The sequence below is a fragment of the Spodoptera frugiperda genome, chromosome 30 (assembly GCF_023101765.2).
Source record: "Spodoptera frugiperda isolate SF20-4 chromosome 30, AGI-APGP_CSIRO_Sfru_2.0, whole genome shotgun sequence".
NCBI lineage: Eukaryota > Metazoa > Arthropoda > Insecta > Lepidoptera > Noctuidae > Spodoptera > Spodoptera frugiperda.
The window spans coordinates 3,922,716-3,948,955 of NC_064241.1; the positions used below are offsets into that span (position 1 = coordinate 3,922,716).

The 26,240-nt window shown below is 33.7% G+C and overlaps 1 protein-coding gene across 4 annotated transcripts in view; it reads left to right on the plus strand.

Moving 5' to 3' along the window:
* Positions 1 to 26,240, plus strand: part of LOC118269616 (angiotensin-converting enzyme) — a 220,152-nt gene that overhangs the window by 156,383 nt on the left and 37,529 nt on the right. The window contains exon 5 of one of the 4 annotated variants that reach the window (XM_050706773.1): positions 18,254 to 18,282. The exons of 2 other annotated variants lie outside the window; for them this stretch is intronic. In XM_050706773.1, the coding sequence (XP_050562730.1) occupies positions 18,254 to 18,282 (29 nt within the window). The remainder of the gene's footprint in view (positions 1 to 18,253; positions 18,283 to 26,240) is intronic. One more of the 4 variants, XM_050706774.1, reaches the window with a different exon arrangement.

A 26,240-nucleotide genomic window follows, 5' to 3' on the forward strand; every position in this document is an offset into this window, starting at 1 on the left:
GGTCAATAGTGGCTGGCTTTGGTCGACAGACTGTTGATGTATGATCAGTATGATCTATTTTTTTCTAGTGGATTCCATTTATGCCATTTTAATAATATCTTCTTGAAGATAAACTGTGATTAAAAAATCCATTGAAAGTTGTAATACTAGTCTGGTTTATCTTAAATCCTTTGTCAATAGAAGCAAAAAAGTTTAGGCACAAAAATCAGATTTCCCTTGGCGCCTGAAACCTAAAGCTGTCTCGCTGAAAATTGAAATTATTATTATTAACACTTACATATAAACTGACAACATCTATTGTAGAAATTTTAGCGTAAAACAAAATTGAATTCCATAAAGGAAATTTTGTACGGAATCGGTGTAAAGTCGCGAGTACATCAGCGAGCTCTCGAGACATTGATTTTAATTGAAAAGACAATAGCTACGTACCGTGTGTTAATGGTTTTATACTTTGGAACTTTGTTGTTTAGAAATACAAGGAATACGAATGTTTTCAAACATTAACCATTTTATGAAAGCATACGTTTTTATGTAAACGCCAATATTGCTTCGGAAGATAGCCACTTAAAATTATTTTATAAGGTCATAAAATTTAAATAGGCATATTTGGCTTTAATACTACACTTTAGGTTGTAGCTTGTAAAAATTTGCTTGTGACTCTTAATTTTAATTGGATAATAATGTAGGAATTGCTTTCCAGCTTGTCCTTTACTCAGTGAATTTTTTTTACTTCAATTACCTACCGACAAACATTTTTAAAGTAAGCGTGGTTGGCGTATTGTACTTATAAGTTAGTACGATCACAATGTTTAAGTAGAAACAATGTTTTTTTAATAAGAAAAGAAATACCTAATTTATTACTCAATGTCAAGACGTCAACCAACTACACAAGTGACAACGGAATAAAACCGCGAAACACGACAACATACTAGAAAAGAGTTAAATGAAAAATAATTAAAGTATTCCCACACAAAAGAAAAGTTCCAGAATTCTTTACAAAGTGCGGGAACCGCTTGCATTCACAGAAGAAAAGTAAGACAATAAATGTAATTTAAAAACTAAAAAAACGGAATAAAACTAAAACAAGAAAGTCATCGTAAAATTGAAGCAGTCGGGACCCATTCTAAATAGGAAGACCTAGTGAGGGCACATACGGTTAGCTTTCTAGAATGGGTCCCGACTGCTTCAATTTTAATGACTTTCTTGTTTTAGGGATTTTTCATTGGAACGCAGTCGGGTTTTTTAGTTTTTTAAATTACCTTTTTTATTTATTTTATTTTCTTTTAGTTTTATTATTTTTTCATTTTAATATATCTAGTGTCAGTTTCACAGAAAATACGAATCAAACGACACCTATAAAGCTGAAATCCATTGAATCGTTCAGGCTAGAGAGTAAGAAATATTCAAATTCGGCGCCAAAAATCCGCCATTTTGTTTTTTTTTACTATTTTGATATATCCAGTGTCACTCTCACAGTAAATACGAATCTAACGACACCTCTCAAGCCAAAATCCGTCAAGCCGTTTAGGCTACAGAGCGTGAAAAGTAAGACATAACCCTCCTTCTGGCGCAAAAAACAAAAGTCCGCACACTGCTACCACTTCGCAGCTATTTAGTCAAAAACTAACAATTAAACATTTCCTGAATGCACGCCCCAAAAAACCAGTTCTTACAAACTCAACCATTTCAAACAGACAATTGTTTTCAGACCTTGGTTTTTGTTCACGGAAAAATCTTTTCTATTGTGTTTTGAAAGGGAATAAAAAATGGCGGAATTTGCTTGCTTGTCCAACAACAATAGTTACCTGGAGGCAAGTTTCTATTGTGGATGCATGCAAGATGCACGAGTCGAGCTGGACAAAGGCTGTTGCTTTCGCACGCAGGGGCTACATAGAGGCTTTGGACCTTTGCATACAAAAACAACACAGTACGCCATTCGCCGTACAGAGACATAAGTGTACTTCGAATTAATTCTTCATTAAGTAGTAGGTGCGAAATATAGGACAAAATTTCAAACATGATACGTTATAGATAATGCCTGTCCTGCCTGATAATCATACACGTCGTACTCGTCACTATTATTTTATCGGTTTATCATAGTTATTTTTCCGGAGCTGCGGACTATCTAGCGGGTTTACCGAGGCTCAGGCTCGAAAAGCAGGAGTAGGAACGGGGTGGTTTTCAGTCAGTAAAAGTCTGACACTCCCTTTCACCTTGCCCAATTCGGGAGAAGTCATTGGATGATTTTCTCCCCTTAAACAAAAATCATCGTCATTTTATTATATTAAGCAAGTCAAGTAATAATTTACCTAAAATTATTTATCCAAAGACCTATATATTCAAAATATTTACATCACCATCTCTCCATCTTGTCAGATTACAAAACTAACACCAACATATTTATTTTAACGAGCCACAAAACTAAATGAATGTAGATTACGAATCCGTGTCAATGAAATATTCATTAGCAGAACTGTCATTAATTTATTTTGTATTTTACGTAAACACACCGTCATGTGCCTGCCAGGAACAGGCAACAAATAGTACACATTATTGATATTAGCTAAAACCGCTAATCATAATAATTTGAACGTCGAACGTTGTATACTGAATGAGACTGGCTGCGTAGAAAAAAAAGTATTTTGAACATAAAATAATGTATGCAAAAATTATTGTCTTCTTCATACCAAGCGTTACGTCATTCAAATTTTCATAGTTCGATGACCCAAAAGTATTATAAGTAAATACAAAAACATATTCAAACACGAATGACAGTATCAAAGGTCAAGAAAACATCTTCAATGTTAGAAAAATAAGGTTCAAAACACTTAAATATGAAAACAACTTGATACTTAAATATCAAAACAACTGACTTTGATATTTAAATGGTCCTATGACCACTGCGACTACCGGGAAAGGAGTTTTGGGTTCGATTCCCGGGTCAGGTAAAGTATTGCTGGACTTTTTTCAGTTTTTAAAAAATTTCTTAGTACGGAGACTGGAAATGAGCCCGGTCATAGGCGGTGCAATAGGCTCACCCGCTATTACACGGGACTTCAATACATAGTATAAAACAAAGTCGTTTTCTTTGTCCCTATATCCCTTTGCGTGCTTAAATCTTTAAAACTACGCAATGAATTTTGATGCGGTTTTTTATAATAGATAAAATGATTCAAGAGGACGGTTTATATGTATAGTACATGCATAATATATCACCATTGCACCCATGCGAAGCTGGGGCGGGTCACTAATACAGCATAAATTGTAAAGTCACCTCAGTGCACTTCTGCCTACCCCTTCAGGGATCGAAAGCGTAACTACGATCAAAACAACTAAAATGCATTCAACGTAAAACCTAACAGATCAAATTAAACGCCTAGCTAGCGAAGCGCTCGATGTGATGACAAGGCACACGATAAACTATTGTACTTGAACTAATAGAAGCTCAGATTGCTCGACCCTTGTGTAAAGTGTCAAAACTCAATCTATTATTCACGGCTCTGACTTGCATTTGTTTTGACCTTTCGCCGCCTCAACTGCACTAGTGTGACGTCATGCTGCTTTTTGTTCTACATTCCTGTATGAATGTTGTGAAACTTTGTTTCATGGGGTTTTGTGGGTGGGTGCTTGTGATTTGTGAGTGAATTTCTGAGAGCTGTATGTTGTTGTTAGTGCTGATAAGAGAAGTAGGATCATTAGAAAATGTGTATGTTATGGATATGCTATTTGACTGCACCAATTGTTGCTTCGGGTGTGGGTATTATGTGTATGAAAATTGTGTTTGTAAACGTACCCACGATACAGGAAATAATCTTAATGTGGGACAATATTTAAAATTATACATAAAAGGAAATATTTGAGGTCATAGAGACGTATTTAATTTTGTAATTGTCTCAAACATAACCTATACAAAACTCTTCCATTTAGGCCCACAAGACTATCATCAGCAATTTAAACTTCAAGGATGTAATTGTGCTTATGATACAGTAAATTAGAACAAAACCAATAATCTCAGTTCTTAATAACACGCAACTATAACACATAAACAAACATTTAACACCCAAAAGGAGGTAGAAACTAGTTGGAATGCAGAGCATAAAGCCGTTGGATACGAGACACGTTGGCTGCCGAAAAGGCGAGACGATTTAGATAAACAATCGTGCTTGGCACACAGCTACACTGTGTCCCGTTGCACGTAAATTAATTTGATTCGAGGAAACTGTCTTAGATATTTGTTCGCACCAATGGGATTGATGTTGAAGTTGGGAAGATGTTTTTTTAGAAGATAAGGGTATCAATATCCTATTTCTAATTTTGATTTTGTGTTTTAATTACTTGCGTAAGTACAAACATTTGACTTGTTTTCTTTTCAATAAAAATATTGTTGATGTTGAAAAGAAAAGTTATAAGTTTAAATTAACCCATTCGTCAATCTTCAATCTTATACATAAAATCTTAGACATCAAGCAGGAGTAATGAGTTACCATACATGTATATCTATTCTTCATGTCCTCTTTTGTTTCTTTCTATACTGGGTTTTTTTACCATAACACTTTTTTTACAAACCATCTCGTTCCTATTCCTATTTTTCGACCCGGAGCCCCAGTAAACCCGCTAGATAGTCCGCAGCTCCGGATCGGGCATCGGCCCTACTGGTTACTTCCTAATTACTGTATCAATATCGTCAAAATTATCACAATAACCGTTGTACCACATCTGCGTTTCATTCATGATCTAAAACAGATGTCCTTATCACTTCCTAGACTCCTTCGATAACCCTATCTTGACTAGCTGTCAGATCTAACAGACCGAGTGGGTAAACAAATGGGACTATCGTTTGAATTTATAAATAGACGACCGACTGCAAATCATTCATGAATATAGACATAAATCTTGCACTACTTGAGATGAAATAGTATATATGTATGTATTTGTACATGCGATCTCTTTATGTGAGTTACTACAGCGGTTGCTTTTACGAAAATAAAAAAACAAAAGGGGGAAAATCACCCAATGTCTTCTTCCGCTTTAGGTGAGGCGATAGGGAATGGCAGACTAAGAACATAGCCCCGGTAAACCCGCTAGGTTGTCCGCAGCGCTGTTGACAAACACATAATTTTACGTACATATAATATACCCAGACTTGAAACAATGTGTAACGTCTCTAACGTATGTACACAATTAATTTATTTGGTACAATATAATGGAACTTTGTCCCGCCGCATTCTAAGTGATACGAAACAATCAAATATAATAATTAGAGCTAGCCAAAATAAATAACTAATACTCACATAATTGATAAATCAACTTAAGAAATTTGACTTCTCGTAATAATCTATTGCATTAAAAATAAAAACATTCATTATACGTATCTGATTTAAAAAAAAATACATAGGTATTCATAACAATATTATTTATCAAGCCGAAGCAAAACGTCACATTTAATGGAAAAATATCAGCAGCCATTAAAATATAAATGAATCGTAATGTGTTTTCATAAAAGCGACATTTAAAAGTCCTCTTCGCATCATTCATTTAGCCTTTTGACAAAATAATGTGCACAATACTTTAACTGTGTTGTTTTTTTCCACAAAATAAATGCCTTTTGTACCACAATTTTCACACATGTTTGTTATTACAATCGAATGCGTACACGAACGATGTAATTTCTTTGAGAGAAATACGCATTCGTTTCTTTTCCATTTCTTTATTTCAATGGTTTTAGCACTCTTGTAAATGTAACCTCTTTACACCCTTTAGGAGTTATTACATACATACATATACACAATGACTGGTTACGACTCACATATTAAGTGTAACATCCATAGATACCCTCAAATTATTTCGTCGTGACGTGAAAGAAAGATAAACAAATAAACAATCTTTCGCATTTATAATAGGGTTGAGATTACATGCACCGGGTAAGATTTCAGACTTCGTACTTTCGAGGGTTTCAAAAAAGCAAATATGTATATACTTTATCGATAGTCATACTTTACGAGTTATTCACATAAAAAACGGTTTCGATTAAAGTACTTTGTTCTTCAATCACCTCTAAAATAACAACACCTACACATCTTTTCTGTCTGCGAAATCAGTAATTGTGTTGCTAAAAAGATTTTATTTGCGTTGAAAGAATCAAATGTATTGGAAACAATGTTATTGCTATCTGATATTTATTTGATACTGCCATGTCTCATTACTGTACTGCAATACGAAATTTCGTTTTTATTTTTCTGTACAAATAAGAATCTTGTTTTCTGTATTTTCGAAACGACCTCAAGCCTTCTTAGAACTTTGTTGCTTAGCTAAAAATATTTCATCTCAATGTAGGTATAAAAGTTAGAGACAGCAAACAGCGTGATACCTCATTAATGCGTTTTAATATCCACCATAATGATAATGGAATAGAATACAAAATTGATTAAAACAATTCTAGACGTTACCTTTTCATTGAAGTATCGATGCCTCTTTACAATCTCCGGTCTTAAAACAAAAGCAGATTGTCAATAAGTAATACAAATCCTGAATGATGTCTTCGTTACCTAGATTTTGTATCTAGGTTATTGGGGTTATTGGCAACTATCCAATCTTCGAAGCAATACTTCCCAGAATAAATAGACATTTTTAATTAAAAATGTAACCTTGTAACTGATTTGTTTGATTGGTTTTCGCGGTTACTGCTTAGTTTTGATTGCTTGTACTGATGCCAATGTTTCAGAAACTCGACGATTAAGATTTTGGTCTTGAATACTAGATTATACCATGTTACACAGTCCTTTGCAGATGTATCGACATTTCGAGGACATTTTGTGATTAACCCTTTTGAATTGTATAGATTTTTGTATTATTAATGGCAATGCCATATACAATAGATACCGCAACATACATACACACATAAATACTACTGCGACTTATAATAGAAAAGTAACCTTTTTCAAGATCAAGACAACCAATCACATCTATTTTTTCTCTTGAAATCTTATTCAAATGAATTTCATAACTTCGTATTCAATACACGTCAGAATATTTTTTTGTTAAATTAACATAGACTATCGTCATGACAAGATGTATTCTCACATAATGCATGTAAATACAGATACAAAACAACGAGTGTTAAATATGAAAATACAGTGATATATCAAACAGCTATTTTGTTAACAAATACGCCAATGAACTGAATTAATCGTGTTGTCACAACACAATCGATGCTAAACTTGCAAAATTAACGGGTAATATACTGAATTGTATAGTTTTTGATCAGGGATTTGCTTGTGATTTTCTATCAATTAGTTTGATATTTATAAGAATGAAAAAATCTGATTCAAGTCAGTAGAGATAAGTGCATTTAACAATTATCTTTTTTGACAAAGTTGCCCCTCATAAGGTTTTTTCCCCCCGTGTTTTAGGTGCATTTATAAACATACAAGTTCAAATACACATGGCACCCGGACTCGAAAGAATAATTTGTGGAACACACAAAGAGTTCCTCCGTGCGAGAATCGAACACGCTACACGCTATGCAGGCAGCCCGTTGCTCAGCCGCGCTAACCGTGTAGTCTTCACATAAAATCATTGTAGGGAAGAGTTTTAATATGAAAAAACAATTTGGAGACTATGTAAATAAATTATTGTAATTAACAATTAATGATCTCCGTTTCTGAATTTTCTGTCAAAAAGTAGGGATTCATTAAAATTGGTTCAATTATTTTTGCGTTGGAATGCTACAGACATATAACTATGCGTTTAATATTAGGATGCCGGATTAGCCTTGCTCTGAATTGTGGCATTTCGTTATTTGTTAAATCGGTATCAAAGTCGCCAACCGTAACGGGATCACTGAATTTTCATAATGCTGTGGTAAATTTTGACTGGTATGTTTCCATTGTATTTGAATAACACGTGAGCGTTTTCTTTCATTTACAATTCAAAGGAATTTGATAAATTACTTCTGTTTGAGACATGTTTCTTGTTACCTGCTTGGTAGAGTTGCATTTACCTGATAAGTAGATACAATGGCATGATCCCCAGGGTTATCAATATAGGTACTCTTAAATATACAGTATTCGTTCTTGAGTTTTGAATTAGGTAAAGACATATATTTCAAAAGGCTTGTTTAACAATCTGTATGGTGTCTGATCGCGGAAATAGGTCCTTTGACTTTATTACATAAGGAACTCCATAAGAAACTGGTGAAAATGGGTGTTGCTGATATCTAGATTAAGTGTTTGGACTAATGAGCTACATAAGCAAATATTGCTAACTCATATTAAAACAACAGATATAACATGTCTGCGATGTAATACGAACAAAACTTCAGTTTCAAATACCTGCAGAAACTGTACCTAGTACATAAATTGTAATCGAAGTTTCATGCACGTACGTCTGCAAAGCTAACTCCGTGTTCCAAGTTTTGCAATACAATCCATTGCTGCATATCCTTTAACATAAAACACACATTTCGTTACCAAATGTTCAATGTAAAACTTCCATTATTTATTGTTCGTGTAAGCCAAATCCTTTTCGGATGCAGTTTGTTTTTAGATGGTGTTGAAACAAATAGAATATTGATATTGAACAGAAACGTTTCCTTTTTGTTTTGAGGTTAGATTCTATACTTGGTTTATTGGGTGACTGGTTGTACGTACACACAGATATGTTACGACTATTGATAATTAAAGTCTTAGATCAGTCTTTGATGTCGATTTGTAAAAAATATGTTTGACTGTCAACGAATGGGCCGGCTCAACCGGAGTGATACCAAGGCCTCATAAAAAACCGACGTGAAATAACGCTTGCGTTGTGATTCGTCTCGTGAGTGAGGTTACCGGAGGCCCAATTACCCCCTTCCCCAATCTTCTCATTCCCCAACAACCCTTAAATTTCTAAACCTAAAAGGCCGGCAATGTACTTGTAACTCCTCTGGTGTTTCGGGTGTCCATGGGCGGCGGCGATTGCTTACCATCAGGTGATCCGTCTGCTTGTTTACCGGCTTATACAATAAAAAAGCAGCAGATTTTAGAATATCGTTCCTTGCAGAGTTAGTAAGGGACTTCCTACTTATCAATAGACCGTCCCTAAAGGTGGAATTGACCTCTTGTTCAAGGACCGTGATTGCAACTCACTGAGGCAGTCAATATAATATTTATTATGATCAAAGAAAATATTAGATTTACTACGAAATATCCTCACACATTTCTATGAAAACCATTACTATATACGCATCTAAGTGGATCCATTCATTCATAAAAGGTTTTTCCAATTCATATCACCCAACCCGAACGGACCTACCATGACAGAAACGTTTCGCCACAGCACTTTTTCGAATAAGTAATATAAATTTAATATCAAAAATGTTTCCACGGATATATTTTATTTCGAGCAACTTTAAAAGCGAGATGAAAAGAAATTTTCGGATTATAACGATACTGAATTGCTTAAAAATATTAAAGAATCTAACGTGAAATGTAAGAATTTGTATACTTAACTTTGGCTCTGATATAGGCTTAATAATGTCCACAGAACTACAAATTTAAAAACTGCTGGATTTCATGAACACGTAATCCATTTGTAACATTTGTTTTGCAAACATTTCGAGTGATAGATACGAGGAAACATCCAAGTACAATTCCAGTTCACCATAAAAATTGTACAATGTTATGCTTCTGAACCCAGTATTGGCAGTTCGGAGAATACTCAATTTCCAAATTAAGAGCAGGGTTCTACTTTAAAGGTTGGGAGCAAAAATTGGGCTACGAAATTCAAAAAGTCAAAACAATTAAAATTGGTTGGGGCGCTCGATTTTCCAGGCCACGTGGTACTTTAGGAGTCACAAGGAACACGGTTGGCTGGTAACCTCTATTAAGTTCGTACTGGTTGTCGGAAAAAGTTGAGAATTTTCACAGGTGTTAATCGAATTTCGTTCGACAGCTATCATTCGGTTGAAGTTCGGTTGAAAATTGTTCGCTCCTATCTTATTTCGCACCAATTTTTATAATGATCGAGAGCGCTGTCGGCATTTTTGGGCGATGTTTGTATATTGTGATTGGTAAAGCGCATTTTTTTTTTGTTTGAATAAAGTCTTATAGCAGAATGTAGTGGATATATATTTCAAACTTAGGTTTTATTTTTCATTATTTGCCTATAATTTTTGTTATGAAAAAGAAATGTTATCGTAAGAATTCCTTCACTTATTTAGGGAACACAAAATTAGTTGGAAGCTTAAAACATCTCACCTTTTTTAATGAACACCCGGGAATAATAATATTATGTTAAGGACTTTAATTTAATATCCCTGTATCGTCATGCCAGTGGAAAATCGACCTTATGTATCATTTAGCAATTGAGCGTAAGAACCTAACAAAATGTTTAAGTAAAACAACTACTAACTTGTACTGAATCTAGTATCTCTTAAAGCACAAACTTGAACAGAACAAGAAGTTTATTGTTAACATTTAGAATTCTCGATTTTGTAGAATTCTGTGTTCGTATCGTATCTTGTGTGTAAGCAGAACTTGTGGAAACACGTCGCAGTTGAAAAGTTTATAAGTCGAAGGTAAAGACAATACTGTAATGGCCTATAGTTTACAAGCAACTGTGGGCAGATAAAAGAAATACGTATCAAAGTACTTTTCTTTGTAGAGACTAGTAGGTATCTACTAGATGGTCATTGACGTCATTGTTAAAGGATGTTCTGAGTTATTAGTATTTTTTTATCATTCATTGGTTGATATGCTATGTATACTTAAATTAGTGTTAGTATGGACGGTTCATTTATATTAGCTTCTCATGTATGGTCGTTTGACTTCTTGGCATGCTCTGTCAATAGCATTTTTATGAGCATTACAATTTATGAAGGAAAGAATTGTTTTACTTTTAAGTATTTATAATTCATAACATTAATTTATTTACCTTAACTTTATAAGGTATCCTACATTTAACTTTAAATATAAAACGTGCACCTTACCTATAACGCCCATGGTTATACCCTTCAGGTCCGAACGTGACAATAAAACAAGCAAATTCGAGTCAGATCCTTTGACTATTAACTCAAGCCTTTGCCGAGAATCGGTCCAAATGACAGCAGATCTTTTAAGTCCACAAAGTGAAATTGCACTCGAGATAAATCGAATGCTTCCTCTACTCAAAAGTGCAGTTAAAATAATCCAAAAGAGAGAAACGCATCGACCAATAGATTTTCACACAAAGAGCTTTTTAAAAGTTTCCAAACACATACATTTGCCGTCACACTTCGAGTAAAGTAGCTCGATAGGTTGCAAAACTTTCAACTTTACCGGTTTTTGGACCGGGAAAAATCCGGGGTAATCTCTCCGGATAGTCCCGCCTTGGGGAAAGAATCGGAAGCTTCGTACGAACTGCGAACAGCACCTACTAATATTTTAGGGTTCGTTTGGAACTCTTTATTCGTTATTGTTGTGTTCCGAATTTATTATTAAAACGGTCTCTAAGGACAATGTTCGGTTGTTTGTGAAACGGGGAATTTGATGGTGCGTTTCAAATCGTTTTGGGGTTTTGGGTTTGGAAATTCCATTTTGTAATTGTAATCAAAATAAAGACGTAAGCCTAAGGTCCGATTTCCGGGTTTGATAATAATTTTTAATTAGCCTGGTTGGTCCATGTTTTGGTCCATAGCAAAAAGCTCGAACAGACTTAAAATATTAAAGAGCTTGTTTACATAACTGGCAAAAAGTGGATCTACTTCTCATACATACACTTCTGGGTATCCACAGGAACCTTTGAAGAAAAACTTCAGCCATATTATGTTAGGTTTGTTTTTCCACGATTGTAAATAAACCCGCGTGTGGAATACAAATGCTACCTACATTTCCATTAATATTCTGCCCACATTTATCTCAATCAGATAACGTTCCCTTAATAACTAGATACAGGCAAAATGATACGTCTTTATTTGCAACGAGATCTCTATCTGTATTCGTCTTATTAAGTCCATTGACTGTTTAGTGTTTATGATTGGAAGGTCAATTTGATGGACATTCCTTGCAATGACCTTGGTCTGATTTGACTTCATTTTACTAGACATGTTATTTGAGAAGTGCAATTATTAGAGATGTGTGTTGTATAATTATGGATCTTCCCTTATCGTTCAATTTGTGAAGTCTTTCTATAAAATATTGCAGTTAAGAAAAGAAATAAGCTATCTTTAAGAATCCGGAAATGTATTGAGCCAATACATTACTTAACCGTCAAGTTTATATTATTATTTGGAACAAGCATGAAGCCCAATTATCCACTATTCCCGATTGCCCAACCCTTAAATTCCTAACCTCCAAAAGGCAGACAATGCCTCTGGAGTTTCGGGTGTATATGGGCGGTGGCGATTGCTTACTATCAGGAGATTGTAAACTACTGCTCGTTTACGGGCTTATATCATAAAAAGGTTGAAAAAATAACCGATACAGACTTGCTTATATTGAATTTAACATGCAGTAGTAATAGTTATCGCGATTCACAGCTCATGCAAACAGTTTAGCTATCGAGAGCAATAGGAATCCTCGTTTGGACACTCAAGGATATAAAAGACACTAGAAAAGCGAAAAAGTACAGCGATTTTGAAACTCTTCAGTTTGACTTTTGTGAATGTATAGAAGTTTTATTTAAATAATGTATGTATGTAGGTATATTATAATGTTTCTGCAAACGTTTTGTACACTTTTGTTTGACGTTGTCTGTGTAAATGTTAGAGTTGTTTGCGAAACGACATTCAGGAACGTTTCTGTTAATGGAACACGAATGTTATTGTTCAAAGACATTATTGCGTTATATTCGAAATTTCGCTTCCATTAAAATTTATGGACTTTAACGGTTTTACTTGTTTTCGGTTGGTAAACCCGGCAATTTCATTTGGAGTGTTCTCAAAAATGGTTATTTGTTCTTATGTTTACTTGGGGCCGTCTATTATCGGAATTTGATTATGTAACCTTATTTGTTTACCATTGTTTTAAATGTAAATTATGCATTTTCGATGTTTGTCACTGTATAAAGATGGATACTAACTATAACTACACACACATTATATTTAAATGCCGTTCATGTCTTTAATTAATGTAAATACCATCTCTGTCATAGATATTGTTTATTTCAATGTATGTGTTTTCAGTGCTGAATATAATAATTAAATAAATAGTGAGCTAATCATCAAAAACATGTTAATAGAAAAGAGAAATTGAACTGTACGCTTCTTTTGAAAATTTCTGCCTCGCACAGCAAAATTGTGGAATGAGCTTCATTGGCGGTATTTCCGAACCGATACAAACTTCAAGAAATTTCAAACCTTCACAAAAAGAGCGTATTACCAGTGTCGCCCTACTAAAAAATAAGTTCTTTTTTATTAGGAAATATTATTTTATTTTATATATATAATATTTTAATTTCAGAGCCTTTTTCCATATTAGCTCCATTACAAAATGAAAACAAAACAGATTTAGAAACTACCCACATCATTAATGACTTCAAAGAAAAGCTTAGTTTAGTAACCGAATGGAGGGAGTCGGTCAAAGAGCTACTCGTACTACTAAATTACGAAAGAAAAGAAATACGAAATAAAACAACGATGTGGCTTTCAGAGGAACGTTAGGAAATCAATTGTAGGGGTTACGTGGAACATAATAGCGGTCTGGACTATCAAAGCGCCATTGTTTTAAGTGTATTGCGAGTTCGAAGTAATGGGCGAATGGGTGTAGTTTGTTTTAACACATCATTTTAAGTTTTGAACTTCATTACAATTAGGTTTACTGGTCCAGTGTGTTTTGTATTAATTTCGTTCTTTGTGTGGTTTTGAATTAATAGGGTTGGTTTTTTGCTTCATGTATTAATATTGGAATGGAGTGTCTAGCTCGTTCTTCTTCATTCAAAGCTACATTTTTAGAACAAGCACCTAGCTTCACTTGTGGAGAGACTGACAGATTTTTTTTTGTTGACATTTCAAAACTATTTATTTTATCGTTTAACTGCACTTTGACTTAATTATCCCTTCTCTTTTTGATTTGAGACAGAATTAACATTTATAATTTTGGAGTCACATTTTAGAGTCAAAGCCCTCGAGTATTTTACGCATCTACTAAACTAGCAGCCAAAAGAATTTCCAGCAATGGAGTAGGTTTCATTAAAATGTTAACTTGGTCGCTTAAACTTTGACGCGGGTCCTTAGAGAAAAGGTATGAAATTAAAATATAACCGTGTAACTAAGTACGAGCCTACATTAAATATGAACCGTTTCCCTGTTAGAGAGTCCACAAAGTTGGCTGGTTTATACTGGTCGTGTCTCAGCTGGGCTAAAATTAAAGTCCTAACATGCTCTAAGTAGGCTTAGCGAGGAACTAATTTGAGTCTTTAGACTGGCGTCACATTACGCGAAAATTTTGCGTTGCTTTGATTCACTCATAAACCGGACTGTATGTCGCTCAGAATTAACAAGCAATGTGACTGTGATAATCCCAGACACCGATAAGTAATACCATTTTTTTTATCGCACGACGAAAGTTAGGTCGCATAATCGACGAAAGTTACTGGGGCTCCGGCTAGAAAAGCAGAGTAGGAATGGGTCAGTAACAGTCTGACACTCTCGTCTCGTAGTGGGAGAAGTTTATTTAGGGTTTTTTATGTTTATGTGGTAGAGAAATAATGATCTAATGCTAAACACTAGCAAAAATTCCAGATTCCAAGTTGTCCGAACTCAGCATTACGAAGTTTGAATAGTTTTTTAAATAGAAAATCTCTTTGAATATAGTTTTCAACAGTTTCCGAATGCATTTACATTTGCATTAAAATACGAGTACGAGTATATTAATAAACTTTCAAGTAATAATGTTTAATATTTTCCCGCACCACCGCAAAATTGTTGGGCATAATGTGACGTTGGACTTAAGCAGTTAATGTCAGTTGAAAGGATTGCTGTCCCACTCTCATTTCATAAGTTAAACATCACATGGCCTACTAAAATATTGCTAGAGAAAATATTTTCTGAAGTCACCTGCGAATTCTCAGTTTTGACACAAATGTTGACTTGAATAAGGGTCATGTTACCTTAACTACGTGTAGTTTCATTATTCTATCTATTTTAGAGGTGATAAAATTTGGCTTTAATTCACAGTTGTGTATACTATAAAATTCCGAATTTCAATTCATTGTACTATCCCATGTCAGTGACCGATTTGACACTAGCTACTAGTACTTTTAAAGGCATTATTTAGAATGGCATATTTATAAGGACAACTAGTATTTCCAAAGGCATTTTTTTTGTAGGTATGAATGAATGTGTAGGTGTTATTTAATTTTATTTTTAAGTTAAAAATAAGAAAAACATTTCCTGTTTTCCTGAGAGGCAGCATTCTGTCCCCGTAAACACATTTACATTTTCTTTTAAAACATTAAAATCTTAAAAGACCGAACGAAAATATTTTCCAAAGTAACCATCATTGCTGAAATGAAATTAGAATTTTTCATTTCATTTTCAAAATATAATTGAAATGCTTAATAGGGAAAAGTGTCTCCAATAAATGCTATGAATATCGAGAGGCCGTCCAGTTCTTCAAAATTTAATTTATTCCTTTCATCCAATGAGACCTTTGGATACGATAGAAAATAATTACTTTAGCCAACGAATTTTCTTCTCTCGTCTGTAATGAAGAATAATGAAATCTGAACAATTATGCTTCGTAGGAATAGATGCTCCTAAGAGGTTTTATGGTGAAAATAAATTGCTTACTCATTAACGTCCTTATCTCAATTGATTTGGGTCGCTTTTACCTGTCACCGAAGTAGGAAGTTATCAAGATGCTAGGGTACTTGATTAGCCGAATTCACTTCAAATTTTGGACCCTGAAGAAAATTGAATTACAATGTGATAATTTAATTTTATACTGGTTATAAAAAGGTGTGAAACTTTTAAAGACTTGTTACACGTCTCTGCTCAGTGTAAAAAATAGTTATGGTATTAACTGCCACATTCAGAGATATTAATAAGGAAACGATTTTGTATCGAAAACAATTGCTAAAGACTGGGTTCAGTAATCATTTAATGAAGAGTCATTAAATGATTACTCAGAGGAGTACAGCGGTTATTCTCAGTTTATAATGCAGTTGAATAAATTATCTTAAGGAATTAAATAAGTAAGTTCTTTTAAAAGTAATATAATAACGGAATGATAGCAAAAGCAAATTGCACAAAATTAGCATTGAAGTAAATTGCGTCTATTTTGCTTCTTGCAGTTTCTGCCATAGGAATAACTTTTTCAGTTTCTCAAATGCAAGGATTTTTATTTAAAATGTAGCCGATTTAAGTTAAAAGTTTTATATGAACGTCGTTTAGCTCAAACTGTTCTAAAATAACATGTGTATGCAGTTTGATATTGGTATTAGAAGTACCTAGTAAGACACTTTTCTTTATGCTGTATTTATTATTTCAAGTTGAAATTCCAATATCTACATAATCGGGCATGGCATGGCTCAGACACGGCGTTTTTTCTTTGAAAACCGTACGGTTTTTTGTGTAGGTACGACAAACACTATACGTGCGCTGCCAGCGAGCGGACGGTGCGCTTACAGCCTTTTTTATATTGACGTTACGAATTATATCATATGATGTAAAATGGGTTGGAGCGGTGCCGTTAAAGTATGATATGACTTTAGATTTAATGGAATTTCAAGTGGTTAAGCCAAGGAAATCAGTCCTTAGTAATCCTCATTTCAGTTTCATCAAAGTGAACCAACTTATAAATTCCTCATACCTTCAATTGAATAGTATGGAAAGCAGCCTGAACTTTAATCCTAAAGTTATGCCCAAGGCCTACAGATGAAAGATTTACAAAACAATCATAAAACAATCCCAAGTATTAATTTCCGCGAATATTTTGAAAATCGGAGGTCTACTACAATTCTTCGAAACGAAATTTCGTTATAACATAAATTTTCAAGTATTTTTTTACGTGGGAAAATATGGAAATTAGAAATTATTCTAGGAAGGGTCTAAAAATTAATTATATTGTTTGGAACACGTTCTTTCGATACCGAAATTACGTTTCGAAGAATCGCAGTAGGCCTCCAGATCTAGAAATGTCTTTGTGATTCTAAAACAACAGAGCATAAGCCGTTGCGTGTGTTTTGAGGTTATCCTACCAAAATAAAGGAATAAAAAAAATTGGTCGGAATTGGAATGCGAAAGGGATTTCGTGTTATTTACCCATTTACCATATGAATTGTGTATGTATGGTATGTACCCAGAATGAATGAATGAATATTTGGCGAGTTATACCATCAGAATTTAAATCATTTACTAATAAAAAAAATACTATAACCGACTTCCCAAAAAGGAGGAAGTTCTCAATTCGGTCGGTATGCTTTTTTTTGTTGATTCTGATAAAACTAGGTAATTAATTATTCATTTAAAATACACACACTTTGCTTTATTCATCACAGACTGATAAGTTTGTTCTCAACACTTTTTTTTTCGTTACGGCAATTAGAGCCACTTTGATTGGTTAACGAATCAATAGATTCAGTCGTCGACCGTTGATTGGCTAAAATAACACGTTGTTCATTATTTGGATTACTTTGAACTGCTAATTGGATGATAGATTATCGTCTTGTGAACAGGATTACGTATGGATAGCAATTGTTAGAACTGTTTCAAGCCTATTAGTGACAAAGAGTAATTACTGAGTCAAAGAAAATAGTATCTTTCTATATATGTGACAAAGTACGATTCGTAGTAATTGGCGTTGTACAGTATTCGCCTATCCCCATTGGGAGATAAGTTTGAGGTTATTTATATAGGTAAAAAAATAATACGCTGACAAAAATCCATTGTATTTAAAAATATCGTATATTTATATATATTTTTACTGATCAAATAGTAGTGAGATGAGCTCTACTAGTTTCGATTCACAGAAGGACTCTTAGAGTTTTTCTCAATATACTTAGTTGATTTAGTATGTCTCATGAAAGCTTAGTTTTAGTTCAATTGAAATTGAGTAAAATTTTAATGTTGTTTCTGATTCTGTAATTCTATGTCAAAGTAGATCATTTCACATTCAAGACCAAAAAGCCGACATTTTTAAAACTAAAAACTGCTTTCGTAACACTAGATGAATATCAGTACATTTCTACTTTTCTATCTAGCACTAAAACTTCTACAGCAATAAATGACAGTATCAACTTTATGTGCCTACTTAAATTGCTTTACATCAAACTAATTCCAACTTTTTCTTCTTTTCAGACTATAAAACCAGGTACGTGGAGCCACAAGTACGTATATAAATATCTGAGAAAAATATCTCCTGGAAATGTCTCTAGATTACTTGGCGCTCTAGTTGCAAAACTAGAGTATGGAAGAAAAATATAACAATATGTGAATAGAAACTATGAATGTACGTGCTATTGTTCGTTTATTTTAATATTCTTTATGGCACGGGAATATAATGGAGACTAGGGAATTGAATGATTATGAAATTGCTTTTTGTTGTACGTTTATTTACTGAACTTCAAGTAGTTAGCACACTTAATATTATAAATGTGAAAGTGGATGTTTGGATGGTTGTCCGTCAATCACGCTGAAACTACAGAACGGATTTTGATGAAATTTGGTATACAGACAGAGTATGAGTTGACTTGAGTGATAGGATACTTTTTATCCCACGGGAACGCGGATTAAGCCCCTAGCAGAAGCTAGTTAGATATAAAATCAATAGTAATCTTAGTCCTCAATTTGCCCCCACTTTAAAGCCACGGGGGTCACCGGTGACCGATGTTAGCGGAGGATTTGCCTTCAACAGTTTTCTATTGTTCAGTTTGTTCATAAATGTGTTCAGTTTCTGGATATTCATAACAAAACAAAGTCGACTGTTAACCCGCCTAGGTTTAGTTTCCATGTGGAAATAAAATATTATAAAGCTTCCAATTCGTATCATTCCACAGAACCGACATACTAACATCACCTCACTTAAGTTCACCTCTACCTATCCCTTCCAGGTATTAAGGATATGATGTTACATTAATTGTCACGTCAGTGCCTTGTTCATTTTGACCTGTGTCACCCAACTGTCAGTTAAGAGCATAACGGTGGACCTTTTTGTAAATAAATTAGTTTTGTTAACCCATCCCAGACCTGACCTAAGGATATAGGACACTATTCACACACTAGTCTCTCTAGGTCCATTTTTATTATAGTACTTCTTTTAGTTAAAGTCCTTTTTTTGTAGTTACATTATTTCTTCTTTGAAACTAACTAAAAAAATCACGATTTACTCACGTACATTAATGGAGAAAAGCCTTACTAGTTTCGAGTCACAGAGGGACTCTTCATCATGAGCGTGCACTGACGCGGCGCCGTTGTGTGTGTCGACATGTGACTCGAAACTAGTAGAGCTGTTCACCATTAAGTCCCGTGAGTAAACCGTGATTTTGACAGTTATTATAAAAATATTCCTTCTTTTATTGTCATGTGATAATGAAACGAGAACAGGTTGGCTTTACAAAGGAACGTATACTTATTAAATTATGATTTTTTAGTTTGCCATTTTTGTGACTAACATAATGCAATCCGTTTTTAAGAACGTCTAACCCATTTAGAACACTAATTAGAAGAACATCTGTCTCGCACCCTTCTTCAAAGCTTCCTTACACAAAATAATTACCCAGAACACCCTTTTTAATTTCACCAAAACCATCTTCATCATTCAAAACACCATCTTTGTCTCCAATTCCATTTACAAAAGCATCTGGGAACATTGTGACTTCAAAATTTACGTCAAATGATCCATCACAATTATTCAACGCAGAAACTTTGTCACCAAAGTGTAATCACACATAAACCTCGCTTAAACCTCCATTTACAATGTGTGACCGCATATTTATGTATTTGAATACATAATTAAATGTAGGTTCCACATCAGCCCTTTTGTTCAGACACGATTGTAACTTACATACCTTTGTTTATCTTAAGTTAGTTATAAAGGATTAAATGGAGACTAAAGGAAATTGCTTTTTGGGTACAATTTGAGGTCTATTGTTAATTATTTTGATCCTTGCCTTTGTTGTTCTGTTTTTAGGCACTCTGTTAACGGTTCATTTGAATCGATAGTCTCGTTTACTTTTGACGTGATTGACGTAGGAATCGTTTTATGATTTGTAATTATTTGTTCAAGAGCTGTTGCTGTTCGTTTTAGCTTTCATCTCATTGTGTTTTCAATATGTCTATGCCATGTATGTTTAATATGTATGCCATGTCTATCAACTGTGACGAAAATAGAGTGACGTAATGAGTTCTTTACCAGTTTAGGTTTGGGTCTATGTTTTGCGGTTTAGGGGGGAAGAACAGTGAATATCATGAACTGAATGAAATAGTAGTTGATTTTTTTAGGAAAAAACAAGTCAGATGGTATGTATGTTATGTTGAAGAAGTGGAAATAAATATAAGGTCACACAAAAATACGACAAAAAGGAATCACTTTTCTTCAAATATTTTTCTTAGGGCTTATTTTCTGGTATTGTGATATGAATTATGATTTTGTATGAAAGGCAATTTTTGACAATAGGAGGCATGATTGAACGATTGTTGAAGAAGGACGGACGAGTATTGTCAAGTGCCGAAATAAGCTCTTCAGGACTATTTCATAGTTCATCGGATAATGAGGTTTATTATTTAGTTCTTATTCAAAGGTAGGAAGGTATTCTTTTGAGTGTAGCATCATAGTGAAGGGGACTTTACTTTATTTTTGTTCATAATTAAGTAAGTTTAAATTATCAACGAACCTATAAGTTTAAAATGGAATTCCTTGATATGTTTATTAGCGATTGTCATGAATATTTCAGTGCTTTAACTTCTTCTACAGTTTATTAAACATATTTCACAAACATACATATTAATAAGTGAAGTGGAGAGTTTGCACTCTTTTGCATATTGCACTTTTGGAGATTGTGAGTCTTAGCATAGTTTACGTTCATATGCAGGTAAAATGCAGCTTTCTTTACCATATTTTGTAAGATTAACTTTTTCATTGCGCTGTTTCGTGAGATTTTTTATTTGCATTGGTGTAATTCTGCATAGGATGCATATCACGTGGTGCCTTGAGTGTGAGAATATGATAAGTTACGCTGCGTCTAGAAGAACTAATCTACTTGCGCTTTTGAGCAAAATACAAAGTGTTGCAAGCGTTCATAGACCACGTTTACCACTTACCATTAAGTCGGCGTGGAATAAAAAAATACTTCTTAGAAAAAGGTGTAGGTAACTTGTAACGTAAAATATTGTTTTTGACATAAAATAATCAAAGCATACTCAGTGAAATGTAAACGATTACATTAACATGCAAACAAACAATGTGTATTATGAAAAAAACACCGTAATATGCGGAAAAGTTACAAGCGCAAAGAATTTTCTTACAAAATTGCAAAGTCAAAGTTTTAGCGAAAAGTTCCCTTTGCTTAGAATGTGCGCTTTGAAAACTGCGAAGCATTTTCTTGTTTGACCAAAACTTGATCGTACGTAGATGGTGGTTTCATTAACTTGCTAATGTGAGTTCATGAGAATTTTCCAAATTAGACGCGTGCTTGTTAAAAATAGACTGAGTTTAGATCAACTATTTGAGTTAGGGTTTAATCGGTTTCTTTGTGAAAGAGCTTGTAATAGTTAGTTTTTCTGTAGCAAGCACTTACATTTTTCTACTTTACAGTATTTTAATTAATGCAGTATTTACTTTACAGTAGAAAAATGTAATTATTTTAATTATAGTGAACGGAATTACTTACGTTCACAATAAAAAATAAAACATAAAAGTACATAACTACTATCTAAACATGCAGCTACTAAATAATCTGACTATTGACAAGAACTATTTACAATTTTTTACTTTATTTTGAATTCAACGATACATACATTAGGCTTTTAAAAACTAAAGTCCATCACTATTTCCAATAAACGGAATTCCAAAAAAAAAAAATAGATCGAAAATAATGGACGTGCAATTATAACAACTAGAATTTTCGATGTAGCGAATAAAAATAAAAAACATTTTACGATTCGATAAAGAAAATACACACGAGTGCGTTAACATACAATTTTGGGTATGTATGCCTACGTAAGGGTACCAGTTAAGCCCAGCGATGCATGAACCAACCTTAACAGATTGACTGCACAGAATTTAAGGCCCAATACATAAAAGTAAATGGTATATAAAAAATAAATGGACACTTTCGCGGGTGTAACGGTGAACAAGAACAGGGTCTACCTTGTTGACATTTATAAGGACTTTGTTCTTAAGTTGAATTGATAGTTTGAGGGCGCTTTTTCACCAGATATGTGTTATATAGCTATGCTAGATGTAATAGCTAAGATGTGAAACTATGTGACCATTTTCACTAATACTAAGCTATATGTGTATAGACTTGAACATGGCATAGCACATCCCTGGTGGTAAAGGTTTGAGTAGTTTTAGCATGATTGATGGAAAAACATCCATCCAAACAAATTTTCACATTTATCATACTCGTATTAGTGTGATTGGACTACACTATGCACTAGTTAAGAACACTACAGACCTGCTATTTTTTTAAATTTCCCAAGTTAAATATTCAGAATAACTTCCAACTATACCTTTTTTAACATACATATGTATGTACGAGTATATACAGACTTTTGACTATTGTTGACAATACCGCTCCATATATATTTTCACAGGTTACTGGACCAAAAATAGAGCAGCTGAACCTTTTCACGATGGAAGTGTTGGCCTATTGATATTCTAAAAATCTATACAGTAAATTTGGTTTGAACGCGGTTATCTGTGGAATTTTGTCAGTCGGTCACGACAGTCGAATTTTGACCACCACGACGTTCAATGTGTTAATTATTATGATATCGGCTTACTCACGTAACTGTTTGACGAGGGACAGGATTAGTTTCAAGCCATGTTAGAGGCTCATATTCATGAGCAGCATTCCGCAACACACGACGCGGCGATTGTCGCGCTGCTACCCCATGCATGGCTTGAAACTGGTAGAGTTCCTCGTCAAACAGTCATAAGTTTATAACTTTCTATCACTCTATTCATATCTAGAACAATTTTGAAATAGGTATATCGAAAACTAATATTTCTTTTTTATAGTTGTATATTACAACAATACTACAAATAGTGATCTCATCATCTGATTACAACTCCATTCATACATAAGCTTACGCTCCAAAAATACCTCGTCTCTAACTTGGCAGGATCTCAAATCAGATTGGGGTCAGTTACCGAGACAAAGTTTTATTTCAAACTTACTTTTAGGAATACAATACATATACCTTCCTACTTATTCTTTTTATAATTTTTTTGCGACGTTTTTGTTGACGTAAGCGAGCAGACCTAAGTGGTTAGTGATCAATGCCGCCCAGGGACATTTACATTACTAGAGGTGTTATAAATGCGTAGCTGAATTTAAATAGAACGATTGGTTTCTACAGACAATGCCCACAAAAATTACGCTTGTAACCCACCAATGACTTGGGACCCATAGTTTGGGAAACTTTGGTGTAGGTAATATTGTGTTTGATACTAGGCTTAGTAAAATAGAACTAACATGAATTACGTAAACTATGAAACACGCATGCTAGTAGCTAGTACTTTCTATAGACCAGTGATGTTGTAAGCGAAAACAAAAATTGCTAATTTTATTCAGTAATTTTAGAGTTCAATGACCCAGGCTACTAAAATGTAATTAATATCTACACACAGAAGTCATAAACAGTACCCAAAGGATCGTATAGACGCAGCAATAAAAACACATTTTAATGAAAACAAACTGAATAATTGTCAGATGGAATTGCCAAGCCCCAAGGTGAGAGTATAAATGAAATAAATAGCACAAAAGTCCAAAAACGTGGGCGAACCATTTATTATTTAGATATATTTCTACTGTGTCTATTACTTTTCACATATTATCGAGAATTATTTACTAAAATGATTGAGTTTTATTAAAATGCACGTTGATTTAAGTGTAACCTTACTAGACAATTATTATTAATTACTATTGTAATATTAATCTCTTTCGCAAAACTTCAAGCATTCTGACAAAAAATATCTTCATATCCTCGGTTTTGAATCCTGGAGTCAGTTTAAAAGTGTCATTGTGCACGGTAATGGAGACTTGGTTCTACTGACTGTTCTGCAAGATGGTAAAGCATGTAACTAGTGTTATCTGTTGCGACAGTAACTGTCAGAAATGTTTCTAAGATTTCTTTCACACACACCTCAACTAAATCCAGAACAATATCTATTTGTAGAATCAACACTATCCCATAAAAATAAACAGGTCTCGGTTTACTCGAACTTAATCTTTCCGACGATCTTAATTCTAACTAAAAGATTAGATTGAAAAGAAGAAAAAAGGCACGAAACTAAAATAAGAAGAAAATATTGTTAAGTATTACAACAATCAGTATTCCTATATTTTGTATTTATAGTCAAGTCTTAGTGCCGACCTGAACTTACAATAAGATAAAAACTAAATAATAAGAAAAGAAAGAAAAATGATGAAACGGAACAAAATAAATGTACTCAAAACAGTAATTTCTTCGAATGAATGGAAAAACATTTTATTGGAAGATAGTAGAAGAAATTTGTCCAACAATAGTGAAGATACGACCTTTCCTGAGAGCTCTTCAGTTGCACAATTTTGATATAAGAGTACCTAGCCTCGCTTCGTAGACTTAAAACAATTTTATACTGTAAATTCTACTGAATTTCCATTTGTTTGCAATTGCATTGAAGTTGGAAAATTGTGTGTGTAGTTTATGATATTATTTGAAGAATTGGTTTCCGAATATTTCATTATTTTGCGCATATATTTTCCTTATGAAATGTTAAGATCAAAGAGAATTAATCAGACAATTTGAAACAGACTCTAAACGTATCAGAGTCAGAAAATAAAACGGCCTCTTTTTCTGTTCAGAAGCAGTTCTTACCACAGTAGGCACCAATCAAAGTTTGTAAAAAGCAAAATATATGTAACTAGCTTCTATTGAAGAAAAAAATATATACGCCAAAGTTAAATTAAAACTTCAAATTGTTTCCAAATTATTGTATTTAGGTCACAAAATATACTCCATAAGAGATATGATCACGTGTAAACATAATTTTCCACCAGCAAATTATTAAAATGGATTATGTAGACGTAACTTGATGATGAAATCTTACAAGTCCTAGATTATTACAGGCTTAATGTTTATTCGCTTCGCCTACGTCTTACGCCTACGAAGTTTTGAAGGGTCCATTAATATGATTTTAGTTAAAACGGTTATTGATAATGTCTTCAGAATCTAGTTCATTTCTAAAAGTTTCTTCACCATTAATATACTATCTTACATTGTTTGATGTTTTGTTTGCATCAAACAAACTCTTTAACACCAATGTCATATAATATAGTTACAGTATGAGTTTTCATATCTGCCTAACTTTTTAAACTGTTTTATTTAGCTTGACCTGGTTATTTGTTTGGGTCAAATTTAGTAACTGTATTTTTCTCCTTTTCTGACGACAGATAATCAGATTTTTGGTACCTCTATTCATATCACATTCTTGATCACCATACACATTAAAATTGTTTAACATAAAATATATTTTGTAAGTATTACACTAGGTCTGTCGCGCCGTACTTAAATTTATCAAATTCATAATGGTAGCTACTACATAAATAGTAAGTTAGCTTTGTAGGACAATGACACTTAATTAAACTTATTTTCATTATAACACCAGTGTAGTTACATCTTAATGAACTGTTCTTATCAAGACAAAATATCTAACAGCATCAACATTATGACACACTTCATAATTACGTACCCTTGCACCTAACTTCGTATACACGAGAACGTTGTTTGTTTAAAACCCAAAGTTTGTTTTTCTCATTTGTTTGCACCACACTGGGATTAAACTGAACGAGGTTTTATTTTGTGTAATGTATTCAACTTATTTTATGTTAGAAAACAACAATGTCACCTCGGTAAATTAATTACTTAGCCACAATGTACGTGTCTATTACTAAGTTTCTTAGAACTTTAGACATCCCGAGTGTCTCGTTAAAGGTCTCTGACTGTTGAAGACTGTTTAATTAAACTTGCTACCTAAGCATAATTTGAGTTCCATCGAAGACTGTGTTCCATCACTTTGATTTATAAAAGAATAGATGTCAGAAAAGCAATCAATCTTTTGCTGAAGACGATTTCATTC